The sequence below is a fragment of the Polistes fuscatus genome, unplaced genomic scaffold (genome assembly GCF_010416935.1).
Source record: "Polistes fuscatus isolate 324 unplaced genomic scaffold, CU_Pfus_HIC Scaffold10, whole genome shotgun sequence".
Classification (NCBI taxonomy): Eukaryota; Metazoa; Arthropoda; class Insecta; order Hymenoptera; family Vespidae; genus Polistes; species Polistes fuscatus.
This window is the reverse complement of record NW_025112998.1, coordinates 2,828,488-2,842,170: the sequence shown is the minus strand read 5'-3', so window position 1 is coordinate 2,842,170 and position 13,683 is coordinate 2,828,488. Positions and strand designations below refer to the sequence as shown.

At 36.9% G+C, this 13,683-nt stretch overlaps 1 protein-coding gene and 1 long non-coding RNA gene across 3 annotated transcripts; one reads left to right on the top strand and one right to left on the bottom strand.

Annotated features, from left to right (window-relative positions):
- Positions 1-582: 582 nt before the first annotated feature.
- Positions 583-13,309, bottom strand: LOC122525999 (opsin, blue-sensitive). 2 transcript variants are annotated; one of them, XM_043649065.1, is made up of 9 exons: positions 13,004-13,309; positions 3,556-3,842; positions 3,174-3,388; positions 2,412-2,603; positions 1,988-2,203; positions 1,707-1,837; positions 1,304-1,634; positions 1,118-1,213; positions 583-1,035 (listed from the first exon to the last, which is right to left on the bottom strand). In XM_043649065.1, exons 3-9 carry the CDS (start codon positions 3,230-3,232, stop codon positions 924-926), a joined length of 1,137 nt encoding a protein of 378 aa, XP_043505000.1. In that variant the 5' UTR covers positions 3,233-3,388; positions 3,556-3,842; positions 13,004-13,309; the 3' UTR covers positions 583-923. The 2 variants fall into 2 exon arrangements, with proteins under 2 accessions (XP_043505000.1, XP_043505001.1); XM_043649066.1 differs by having other exon boundaries at positions 3,174-3,375.
- LOC122526002 lies at positions 4,304-9,793 on the top strand. The gene is made up of 3 exons (XR_006305925.1): positions 4,304-4,590; positions 9,483-9,689; positions 9,755-9,793. It is a non-coding gene; the product is annotated as an uncharacterized LOC122526002 (long non-coding RNA).
- Positions 13,310-13,683: the final 374 nt, after the last annotated feature.

Here is a 13,683-nt window from a genome sequence, read left to right as displayed (position 1 = left end):
GATGTACGTGTACGTGTACTCGTATTTTGTATTACAAATAAAATACCATCGATATAATTGGTTGCTTTTCAGATGCAACAATCCTTTTACAAAATGGATTATTTTTAATCGATAATTTATTTTCATTATTCCTCGTACTTATATTGGACTTTTGATTTTTCTTCTTTATTAATCGTTGTTCATTTATTTCACTTGCCGACACATTTATATCTTTCGATATTATTTTTCAGTTTTAATCGTTCGATTTAACGACCGTAGATTATTCTTTTAGATTATTATTTAATTGAATAAATAATCGATAACGTTGAATGATGTAAAATATTTCTTTTCTTTTTTTATTTTATTGTTGTTTTTCGAAAATATCGAAAAACATCACGAACGACTGACATCTTTCATAGAATTTTGAAATTCTAACAACCCTTAGCTCTTGCCGGTAGTTGATAAAGTTCGAGATATTGATTTAACAGAGGGTAAGACCTGCTTCGTATTTTACTCGTTCTCGATAAGGAAGAAAACAACATTTAAAATTTTAATACAACTTTTTTAATTTAAGCTCATAAGTTCATAAGAAACGAAACATTATCTCATTCGATGCTTGCTTTATTCAAATTTATATAAGAAACCACAATTTAGCGTGCGTGTACCACGTACTACTATTTAATAATAATAATAATAATAATAATAATAATAATAATAATAATAATAATAATAATAATTTTTATACAGCATATTAATATAATATAATATGTATATAGAATATTAATATAACAATTTGTATATAGAATGTATTGACAAGTAAAAGAAATCACAAGGAAAAAAAAAATCGATATCGTATTGGTGGTGGGTTTTCAATACGATTCGATCAACTGTTATTGCCCAAATGATTTCAAATTTTCATTAAGGAACATGAAATATATTTAGAATTATGCTTCATCCGTCTTAACTTTTTCGGTCTGCGCTGAAACATTATCTGAAACTGGTTCCGGTTCGCGTATTCCCATCCACTTGCATCGCTTTTCTAATTCTTGACGATACCTTTATGAACAAAATATTCAATTTAATCATAGAAATGAGTTATATAAATAATGATTTGTACAAATATAAAAATAAAAATTACCTCGGATGATTGATAGCATAAATCCATGGATCTATGCAGGAAACACATTTAGCGAACATTGCTGGTAACATGCCAACATGAGGTGTCAACAATTCGCTAAGAACAAATAAATTTATAATTAAATTGAAGAATGTATCAAATGGACGAGTGTATTGAAATAATTATACATTCCGTATGTTTTCATACCTATTTCCAAAAGCACCGATCATTGCAACAATTGCATAAGGTGTCCACGCGCAAAGGAAGAGGAAGAAAATTGTGAAAGCTACTTTAGCGATTCTGAGTTCAACGCATCTTTCCTTATCCTGATTTGATACTAAAGATTTGACGTTCATTTTTTTAGCCTGATCGCGAAGCATTTTTTCGTGCTGTCTAATTGATCTAATTAATTGAGAATAAAAGTATACGATAAGGCTTAATGGTATCACGTAAGACCAGATGAAGATAGATCCCACGAAGACTCTCGTGTCCGAGTTATCTGATAGAAAATCAAAGCTGCAGGTGGTTAGGTATCCCTCTGAAATATCAAACTTAGATAAATAATCTGTGATGAAAATAAAATCGTCAGAGAATAAAATCATCGTTATACCTGGCACGTATCTGCCCCATATCTCAAAAAGCGGTAAAATTGAAAATGGTAAAACCCAGAACCAAGTAAACGCAATGATTAATCCAGCTTGCGATCCGTTAAGTCTACCATCTATCGGACACGATATTGTTCTAAAAGATAATAAATAAATAATAATAATAATAATTATTATTATTATTATAAGAAAAATTAAATTTATATTTAATGTTTTGTATCAAATAGTTCATATTATTTACGGATATTTTATCTGATGTTGGATAGAAAGAAAACGTTAGAGATACCTGTAACGATCATAGGCAATAGCAGAATTAGTTATCGCTTGTCCAATACCGGAAACACTTCCTAAGACTGCAAATATGCTGCAACCCAATTCCCAGCCCCAAATGCGTTGTAGGAAGCTGTTTACTAAGAAGTGTGGTATTTCAGCTGCCATCACCAGATCGAAGATGGCAAGGTTAACGATGAACATATTCGAGGGTGTCCTCAAATTTTTTGATCTGTAACAAGCATTTCAATTTTATCAGTATACGATACCAGGTAAATTCTAAACACGATGCTACCGTAAACAGCCTAAAGATGGCGTTATAAGTTAAACTTATATTCGACAAATGTAATATAAAATAAAATGAAAACGGCACGTGTGAGTAGATAATAGTTAATAACAATGATAATAATTTCTCGTTAACTTTGGACATATGTACGTACGTGGTAAATATCCATACGACGCATCCATTTCCAACGACGGACATGACAAACAGCATAAAATAAATAAGCGAGATACCAATGTGCCAATACTTTCCAGGTGCAAGATATGCCCTCCAGTGAACGTGCACGAGTCCCATGTGTTCCGGTGGTACGTTCCAACCCAAATACCTTTCTTGCATTTGTTGAACGTCTCTAATGATAATAAGAGAAGACAAAAGTCATAGAAATTGGGACGTTAAAACGTTTTATCTCGAAAGAAAGTTTCGACAAGTACCGAGTCCTTATTAAAGTTAGATAGACAAGAATTATAATACCTTTTTCTTCTAGACATTTTCGACCCTCTCTTATCGACTTACCGAGTATTATTAGCTTCGTAAAGGAATAGTTGAAAAGGGAAGGATGATGAGAACGTAGTAACCTTCTGACTGATTAATATTTCGACAAATATTCGATCATCGTTCGATTGAATTTGTTCGTCACATATTTTTATTATTTTACATTGAATATTTTGTTTTCTACTTTTTTGTAAAATTATATTATATTCGCGATTATAGTTGCACGATGATGGGATAAAGAAAGAAACAGAGGAGGAAGATAAGAAGAGAGAAAAAAGGGATTCGAGTACGCACGTAAGCTTCCTGTGTCTACTTCGCCGGATTATTTCTCTCCTTTCATCCTCAGAACAATGTCGAATGATTATGAAAGAGAAAAAAAAAGGACAACAAAACGAAAAAGAGGATGGAGAAGTTACGTTTTACCTACCCCATTCCGCTGACAAAAGCCTGAGGGCCATTCTCGAAGGTATAGTTCTGTAGCAGCATCCTTGAAGTCTGTGTCGTTGGTTGGTAGACTGACGAATCGTTAAAATGGATCTTTCAAGAGATACGAGGTGTCTGAACGAAGAGTTTTAATCGTCGACTAGACGGATCCTATCCACGTCCAAAAGGTTTTCAATCCTTCGGACCTTGGATAGATAACTGTCGTTGATAACGAAGAAACCAATATTTAAATTTAAACATAATTTTCTTTTTTTAATTGTAAATTCAAAGTTCTGATCTTATGTTTTATTTTGTTTATAATTTGTAACAATATTTTATAACGATCAATTAATTAATTAATTAATTAACTAATTAATTTAGCTTACGCCAAGTCAGGTTATGTGAACTTCTACTAAAATGTCTACGGTCCTTTTTCTGATCGGAATTGAAGTGAGACGCGGTTGACAGCACGTTCCGCAACTCACTTGGTCTGCACCAAATTTGCTGGGCTCTTTTATATCATTCAATCTCCTCAATCGAGGCTGACGTGCCGGTTGATATCTTAATTCGATTTACGAATGTAAGAAACCTTTTTCTACCCTTGAATACGTCCAGTCACGCAAACTTGACTCTACTCCTCCTCCTCCTCCTCCTCCTCCGCCTCTTCGTTTTCCTATGAGAAGAGATGTCCTTTCGTGATGTACTTTTAATCTTCTGTCAAGGTGATCGAAATCGAAATCGAATCTTCTTCTTTTATAATTCATACCAACGCGCGTATACGATAATGTACGAAAAAGATGAAAGGGTTTAGGATTATCTTATTAAATTTTTATCATGATAATTATTTAATTTCTACGTACGCGTAGAAGACGTAAGATTATTGGAGAAAATATCTGTTGCATATTCTTATTTAATGAAAAAAAAAAGAAAAAGAGGAAAAAATATAGATTCCGAAAACATTTCTTTAAAGAATTGCTGATAATCCAGCATCATCGTGATCGTAAAACGAGTACGATCTAACGTCATAAATATATTCTTCTTTCATATTCACGGTACGAGGAAATGAAGAATGGCGTGCCGGTTGAGAGTTTAATTCGATTTAGAAATGCAAGAAACCTTTTGTTCGGCTGAGACCAGCTGGTCACGCAACTTGATTTCAAATCTACCCTTTTATGCCTCCTCGTCCTTTCGTAATGCTTTACGATGTTTCGTATTTCTTTGTTTTTTATTTTCTTTAGTGAAGGCAACGTTGGTGGGGACCGTTATTAGTCGGGAGTTTAGATTCTTTAGTTGGTAAACGAGGATGCAAAGTACGCAAAGGAATATTTCAAAAATCGTAGATTTATTTTTAAATACTAGGAACCCATGTGTTACCGTTGGAAGAACGCAAGGACCGGAATAGAGAATAATCGTGGCAATTGGTTTGTGCATTTGTCTTTCTCTCTCTCTCTCTCTCTCTTTCTGGGTTGGTGGAACGACGTTAGTTGGAACGAGGGAAAGCTAACAAATTGTCCAATCCATTAATCTCTCCAGCGCATACGCTTCTGATCGAGACTAGGCGTTAATCGTGGAAGAGAATGAGATCAGTTTGGTGTTAAATACTTAACACGAATACTCGTGAACAATTTCATCGTTATTGTTATCAAGATATGTAGAAGAAAATGGAAATAATGAAAAAGAAAATAATCAAGAAGAAAAATAATCAAATAAAATATAAGAAAAGCGCGCGCGCAAATAAAGGATTAAATGATACTAGATTGTACGTTTTTTTTTTTTTTTTTTTCATAGAGTCAAATGAACGAGACTAAAGGATTCATCTGGTAAAAAAGGAATTCTCATTCGTATATAACACAACCCAGCTAGAGAGAAAGAAAGAAAGAAAAAGAGAGAGAGGGAAAGAGAGAGAGAGAGAGTGCATCATGCGTGCGAGTATTCGAGCTCAACGGAACAACCGCAGCCTTCCCTCGTCCACCGAGTTAAATCATAAAATTGTCCGTGGGGTGGCCACGAAATTCCACTGATTTACGAGCAGCAGGTCGTCCGTTTTGCTCGTACTCGCGCCGATGGCTCGATGGAGTGTTACTGTGGACTCGGTTGAGGGAACGTTAAAATATTCCCTCTCTCTCTCTCTCACTCTCTCTCATTCTCTATCATTCTCTATCATTCTCTATCTCTTTCTCTCTCTCTCTCTCTCTTCATCTTTCTTTATTTTTCCAGCTTCCTCTCTTTATTTCCATTCCTCGCATTCTTTCTTCCTCGTTGGAAGATACTGTTTCGCGTGTGTTTTTGTACAGTGATCCTGGTCAGAGAAATGACCACGAAAAGGGAGAAAAACAAGCACGATGGAGTAACAGGGGAGGTTAAAAAAAATAAGCGTAAAAAAGGGAACTTGGATTTTCATAGCGTCGCGTAATAGTAGGTAGGGTAGCTGAGTTTTTCACGATTCACAGAACAGATATATTTACGAGCTTTGTTCGTTCGTGTAATTTCGGCGACTCATCGAGGCCGGCCACGCCGGTGTTGTTCACACGCGATAGAAATTTCGTTGGGTGGCTTGAATGACGTACAATGAAACACTTCCGGTTGATTCGTGATCACGTTGTGAAAATGGGATTAATTTTTTTTCTCTTACTCTCACTCGCTCACTCGCTCACTCTCTCTCTCTCTCATTCTCTTTCCTATTTAAATATTATAATCTATATTCATTATATCTTTCTCTCATTTCATATTTAATATTATTACTATTATTTTAAAAAATATGAAAAATAATAAGCGCATCCTCCATCCGTAAACACCGTGCACATTATTTTCTATCTAAACGACCTCCCCTCTTCCTGTTTCCTGTTCATTCATTTTTTATAAGTGTCGTCGACTATCTCATTTTCCTTCTTTTTTTTTTCTTTTTTTGCTCTCCTTTCGATCTCTCCGAATTCGTCGTAGGTTTTGTATCTCAAAGATATTCATAGTAAAATCGAGCTTTTCTCTCTCTCTCTCCCTCTCTCCCCCTTTCTCTCTCTCTTCGCGGTGCAGCAAGCACGATATGCTCGCTTTTTCTTTTGTTTTTCATGTGCTTTTAGCGTGTAGTAGGTAGCGGCATGTAGCTCGCGCACGTTGTCCGATATAAATAATGATCGATCGTACCGTGGGTTTCGAGCTGGCTGGGTGGATGGCTAGTTGGATGGTTGGTTGGATGGTTGGTTGGCAAACGGCAATGGAGAAAGGTATTCGATTGGACGTTACTCTCTGTATCTGTGCGATACTCGTTAGGTAATGCACTACTCGATGGAAGAATCCTTGCTGTTTCCTACCCCGTTAAGCAGGTATTGGACATTGTATCAGAACCATTTTAAACAACTCGGAAAGCTACTCTCTCTCTACTCCGATGACGTTACGAAAGCTCGAACATGACATATTTGAAAGTCGAGGAGAAAAACCTTCAGGTAGAGACACTACGAGAAACAGAGAGAGAAAGAGAGAGAGAGAGAGCTAAATGGACCTAGCCGATTTTACAGGATAAAGATGATATCAGATTAACGAATATCGAACGGCTCGATCATTTCAATAGGCTTTTGTTTTTTCCGATTGAAACGAATTGTATTTGATATTGATATAATTGTAATGAATACGGTTGATCTTTGAGTATAATTCGAGTATGATTTTTAACATGATCATCTCGGTCACTTGCATAAGAAATGTCATACTCATTTTTACGTTAAATTATATTTTCTCTCGTGAAAAGATCAAAAGGGTAAACAAATAATAGTTGAAATTATTTTGATATGGTTTACGATAATATTCGGAAACACTTTTTAATCCGTGTATATTACTTTAGATACAGATGACGCGATAATGACAGTTAGTCGAATACAATTTGACAAGGAACGCGTTAAATATCAAACACGGATTTATTACAAAAAACATTTTTTAATGCGTTTGATACGATTCCTGCGATATCACAATTCCATATAATATTACAACGTTCTCGTTTTATTGATTTTTAAAATAATATATACGTAAACATAGATCGTGTTTCAATAATCGAAAAAATAATATTAACAACGATTTTATAGATATACAGCCTTTGTCACGTGAAAAATATTTCCAAGGGGGGGGGGGAAATAAAAACGGACATCTCATGTTCTCTCATCAGCGTAATAGTTTTCTTTCTGGTATGTGCGAGTAGGATGGGAATAGGTAAGAACAGAGTTTCGATGTTGGCATCGCCGTGCTATTATCACCGTCGTCATTTCGATGGAAGAAAGGATTGTCGTCAGTTACGAATAGAAAGAAACGAAAATCTTGCCATTTAAATCTACATCAGGAACGCTTATTTTTATCCCTTTCGCTCATTTTCTATACTTCGTCGTCGTTTCTTGTGGTCGTTGGTTTTTGTGGGGTTCCGTTTACGGTGGCTCAAACGAAAAACAAAGGAATGCAGATTGGAGAGGGAAAAGGGAATACACGGATTAAAGAGGATTAACGCTAATTGATTGGTCGGTCGATTTCCCCTTCTCCTCTTTCTCTTCTTCCTCCTCCTCGTTCTCGTACTCCCTCTTGCTTGTTTGATAGCTTCCTTAGTATTAGTCAGGAACGGGCTCTAGGTTAAAACACAAGAGGCATCAACCTAGGGGAAGAATGGCTTTGGAGCGCCAACATCGTAAAAACAAAATAATAATATTAGAAGAGGGCAACGAAATCAAAACGTTGCTTGGATGAACAGTTTCATCCAAAAATAGGATTACAAATACCGTTGTTTTAATATCTTTTTTTTATTTCTTTTTTATTTCTTTTTCTTTTTCTTTTTTTTTTTAATCAAATACGGTAAAACCAGTTGACCTAAGAGTGTCATATATTTTTATAAAGCAACTATGATATTAGTATTAATAATTGTTTCTTCATTTAACGTTCGTCTAATCGTTCGATTTTGTTGGTTCTTTAAAATAAAAGGGTTCGAGTGGAAGTGAATATTTGGCGATGCGACAAAAAGATTGCAACTTTTTTTCCAAGTCAAGAGGGATCGTGATTATTCAAATTGTGTCATAGACTCGTACTCACGAGTTGAAATAAATTTTGTTCGCATTGATGAACCGACTACTATCAAATCCATTTACCTTTCTCTCTCTCTCTCTCTTTCTCTTTCTTTTTTTTTTCTTTATATTTCATTGAAACAACCCTCTTTTTCTTCAATAGGAGGATGTACATACCAAAGTTACGAGCGAAACACGAAAGCTGAGTTATCGAGATTGATTTTTCTGCGAAAATTGGGCACAGGTCTTGTAACACAAGTCTTCCCCTTCCCCCGTTCCTCTTATCATTCTCTTCCATTCTTATTTCATTCTTATCGCTATTCCATTCTTTACGAGCTTTCCGATCGGAGTAAAAACTCGAGAGCTATACCGAATATATTTTCAAACTAAATGCAAATGATTTTTTTCATGCTGAATTGTTATCGAATCGATGAACCAAATTCATCGCCGAGGAAGTCTGAGTTATAAAATACAAAAATAATGTACAGGGTGATTCCTTTAACGTTTGCAACGATTTTTATGAATTAATAATCTGATATAATAAAATAAATAATTAACAGAGTTATATATTTTACAATTTCTTTTAATTAATTAAAATCATTAATAAAATTGGTCAAACAATTAAGACAAAACAAAATATAGATAGCAATAAAACAAATTGAAAATGAATAAAAAATTATTATTTCATTTTATACTAATTATAAATAAAATAAAAAAAAAAGTAAAATTTGCCAAAGCATAATACTTCAGCATCGATAAAGTTGAGCGAAGATTTACTTATATAATATATACACACTCACACATATATATATATATATATATATATATATATATGTAATTATATTATAAATAAACTAGAAGTTTAAGGGCACGTTGAATGAAAGCGAATTCGAGTACACAAAGTTAAACTTAATGTAGCGGCAAAGTAGGTAGTTGTTGGAAAAAGAAACAAAAAGAAAAAAAAATTCTATTCGCGCGTCGTAAGTCGACGAACGAACAAGAACGAACGAACAAGAACGAACGAACAAGAACGAACGTAAGCGAGCGAGCGAGCGAGCGAATAAGCAGGCGAGTTGAAAGGAAGTTCTTTTTTGATGAACTTAAGTAAATCGTATTATTCCACCCTCCCCCATTCTTGTTCTCTCTCATGGTCTTCTCCTCTCGTTCTTATTATTTTCTTTTTACTTTTGTAGTTGTTTTTTTGTCTCCCTTTTCTTTTCTTTTTGGTCCTCGTTCTTTTTTTATTAATTCTTCTTTCTCTTACCACCACGTCGACCCTATTTCAGGGGCAGAGAGCACGCGGTCGCGCGCTTTTATTCCGCAATTAACGGTCGAGGAAAAGGGTAGAAAGAAGGGAAAAAAGAAGAAAATGAAAAGGGAAAGAGAAAGAAGGAAAGACAAACTGGCAGCTAACTCTTGTGTCTTCTGACGACAATGAAACGTAGAGCCTCTTATTTACCTACCACATTCGACGCATTTCTTTCTCATTCCAGGTACGTATTCGTTTTTCCCGCTATTTCACGTTGTATTTGCGTTTCTCTTTGTTTCCGATATGCAGCTTAAAAAAAGGAGAAAATAATGAAGAAGAATAGCCACGAATGAGATACAGAGAGAGAGAGAGAGAGAGAGAGAGAAAGAAAGAAGGGTTGGAAATCAATGATGAGGGAAAGAGAGAAATAATAAAAAAACAAGAAAAAGTATGCATCGATACTGCACCAGCCTCCTCTTCCTCCTCCTCCTCCTCCTCCCCACCCCCATAAAAAATTGAACAAGAAGGATTAAAAAAGTAAAAGAAAACTCGTAACGAAGTTAAAATAAAAAGCTAAGAATTTATTTTATATGAAAGAATTTATAGAATCGATAGAATAGAATTTGATTTTTCGATTGAAAAGAAATACAATAAACGAGTATCGTCGAAAAATTGCAAAGCCTGTGATACGGGAAAGGGAAAAACATCTCTCCTCATTTTTCCTACTATCTTGAAAATGGATTTTCTCTTTCTTTGCAGTTTTTGACTGGATATTCAAGAGTCGATCATTATCGCATTGAAAACATTTTTCTTCGTATAGGTTCTACGTAAGAATAAATTTATTCGCGTATGTGAAATAACCTTGGTCAATACGCACAATGTGCATTCGCACGCGTATGTGTGTGGTTGGTTACAGAATGCGGTCTCTGGCAGGTAAGCAAAGCCGATTGTTAGAAGCCGCAATTTCCAACATCTGTTCGAGCGAACCATGTTACTACGTAGACTGCGCCAATTGGCTGGCTGATCTCGACCTCCTCTACTTCTACAGACCAATTCGACTTCTCACGCCCGAATAAACGGTATTATCGTACTTTTGTTCGGCCAGGCTTGAAAGACCATGCGAACGAGAGAGACAGAGAAACAGTAGCTGAGAGAGAAATAGAGAGAGAGAGAGAGAGAGAGAGAGAGAAAATCGACGCAGAACACGTATGGTAGTCGTAATGTCGTAAGGTTTGTTTCCAGAACCATAAAACGCCACTGGTGGACTCCTGTCTCCTCTCTCTCTCTCTCTCTCTCTCTCTCTCTCTCTCTAAATCTATTTATATATATATATATATTTCTGAAGCAAACGTCCTATACTCGTTCAATATAGCGTGCTTCCTCGAGGTGAATCAAGTGGCACTTCTACCTCAATGATGTTTCCTCCACCCCCAACCCCCACCCACACATTGTTCTACGATCCATTTGAGAAAAATGTGAACAAAAACCAATGGATAATCTTATTTCGTAGATTCCTTTCAATTCGATTTCTTTTCTCATTGATATCAAATATTTGTTATTGTTGTTGTTGTTGTTGTTGTTTACTCTAACATCCATAAGAATTCAATCGAAAAGAAAAGAAAAGAATAGAAGTGGAAGAAAAATAAAAAGATCGGTAGAAAGATAAATTGATGGAAGGTAGAATGGCAGTAATTGGAATGAAATCGGTTGAATTGAAATTCACTAGTAAAGGTCGAGTTGTTGATGTTAATGATCGGAATTGTGATCTTTCATGCGTCATAAGTTCTAACCCGTTAAGAGAAGAGAAGAGAAGAGAAGAGAAGAGAAGAGAAGAGAAGAGAAGAGAAGAGAAGAGAAATGAAGTGAAGTGAAGTGAAGTGAACAGAAGAGAAACGAAGAGAAGAGAAGGGTGGGAGAGAAGAGGAGAGACGAACCGTGTACGTTTCACAGTAGTTACGGAAGGTCTTGGTCGGACAGATTTCACTTCGCGTTGAGTATTCAAAGGCGTACAAAGGGATGATACCTGTGTATCTCGATGCAAATGAAACGCCTAGTAGGCTCTGAAGGGCTTAATCAGTCGACTTTGATGGAGGAATCGAAGTAGAGTAGATGCAGACAACTGATCTTGATCGGCAGTACGATCGATCATTTGACCTGCACACTTTGCTAATCGAACGTGTTATGTAGCCCAGTCTAACTGGACGGCCCTTACGAATTCGAGGAAAATTACTCTGACATGCGTAATGCTCTTAACGTTAGTTAAACGTATTGTCGAATAATCTTCCTTTACGAAATGCGATAATAATAATAATAACAATAATAATTTGCTTATGATTTTAAGAAGATCGTATTTCTTTTACGATCGAAAGAGACTGGGAAGTATCGTTTCTTTTTTATCACGTTTTTCCTTCTTTTTCTTTTTTTTTGGAGAGAAAAGAGAGAGAGAAAAAGAAAAAGAGGAAATCGTAAAAAACTAAAACGAAAAAGAAGAAGAAGAAACGTCGAAAAGACGAGCAGCCAGAGTCGTGACTGAAATAACTTTTCATCCCTTATCCCTTCCCTTTATCCTTATTCGCAGTTGCAGTTCGAGTGTGCCGAAGTTACCGTTGGTACATCGCTCGCGAATACAAAGAAAACCGCGTAACGTCGATTTCGCGAAATTCTTCGACAAAATTTCCATATTTTTGGTGCATTGTCTTTTGATGTTCCGAGATGAAAGAACTAAGAGAAAAAGGGCTGAGAAACCGTCGAGGCAGAATATCGTATCCACTTCTTATCTTGCAGACCATCTTACTTCTCGTCTGCTCTTTTATTTTATTTTCTTCTTCTTTTTCTTCTCCACTTTCGGAACACACTTAAATAGTTGTGTCAAAAAGAAAGTGAAAATTATTTCGTAGTCGTTCCATCGGGAAAGTCACATTTTCTAAGACGACGACGAAGACGACGACGACGACGAAGACGACGACGACGAAGAAGATGAAGATGACAACGTTTTCATTATCAAACCGAGCATCGTGGAAACGCAATTTTTCGTAGAGATTCGTCGTAGTTGAAAAGCACGTCGTCTCCTATGTACCAACGACGACGAGTCAACGCGCGTCGTACAAGAGAGAGAGAGAGGGAGAGAGAGAGGAAGGACTTGACAAATGAACATCCCAGGGTTGGAGGAAAAGCACAAAGAGCTTGGGGGTTTACAAAAGCGAGCAACATCTTCCAACCCTCTGATAAGCTTCGATAATCCAGTGCTAGAGAGAACGAGAGAAAGTAGTCTGCCGGTATTCAAGGAAAAGAAATAATATCGGTAGGAGAATTGTAATATCAGAAAGAAGGCGCGATGAGTAGGACAAAGTCGGTGAGAGTGTGGAAAACTCGAAGAAAAGGGCAGAAAGCAGCAGCAGCAGCAACAGCGCATGGTGCCCTTGAGGGAAAGCGAGAAGAAAGGGCTTGCTCGAAGTAGTCTGAGTCGTCTGACTTGTGTAGAGACAAAGCCAATGAGAACGAAAGAAAAAAAAAGAGAAAGAGAGAGAGAGAGAGAGAGTGTCGCCGCGTTACTGGTACCTGCAAGTTCAGTCGCTGTTGCTTCGTTGCAGTTGTTAGCGATGTTGGTGGGTGTTGATAGAAGGAACGGCGACGGTGTGCCGTTAAACTCGAAATTCTAAAAAATAACAAAGGATACGTCGGGACACGGCAACGTGCAAAAAAAAGTGAAAGAGAGAGAGAAAATGCGTATCGGAAGAAGGCGTGTGTCGGTGGCGCAAGCGTGTACGAGACCAAAACTGAACACGTTCGGCTTAATTTTGCCCTCTAGTCTCATGGTTATTCGAGAACCGACGAACTACTGTACGCCTCGCGCGGGACAGTCGAATCGCTCCAGGGGATTCGCCATCTTTTGTTCCGGCACAATGGCGGCCGTAGCACAAAAGTGACTAAGTGCTCGTAATACTCGCCATTATACGCCATCCATCCCTCCCCCTTCCCTCCCTTCTCCCCCTCGCCCCTCGCCACCTGCCCCCCCCCTGTTCTTTCTCATCCTCCAGCTACTCTTCTTCATCCCACACAACAGTCATACCTACTCGTTCGTTCGTTCATTCGTTCGTTCGTTCGTTCTTTCTATTTCTCCGCGCCTTTCTTCCATCTCTTTGCTTTTGCCCTTTTCCTTTCTCGACTTTCTACGTTGCTTTCACCCCCTCCCCCCTACTACCTCCCTATCCACCCTCTCTCTCACCATCAACGGATTC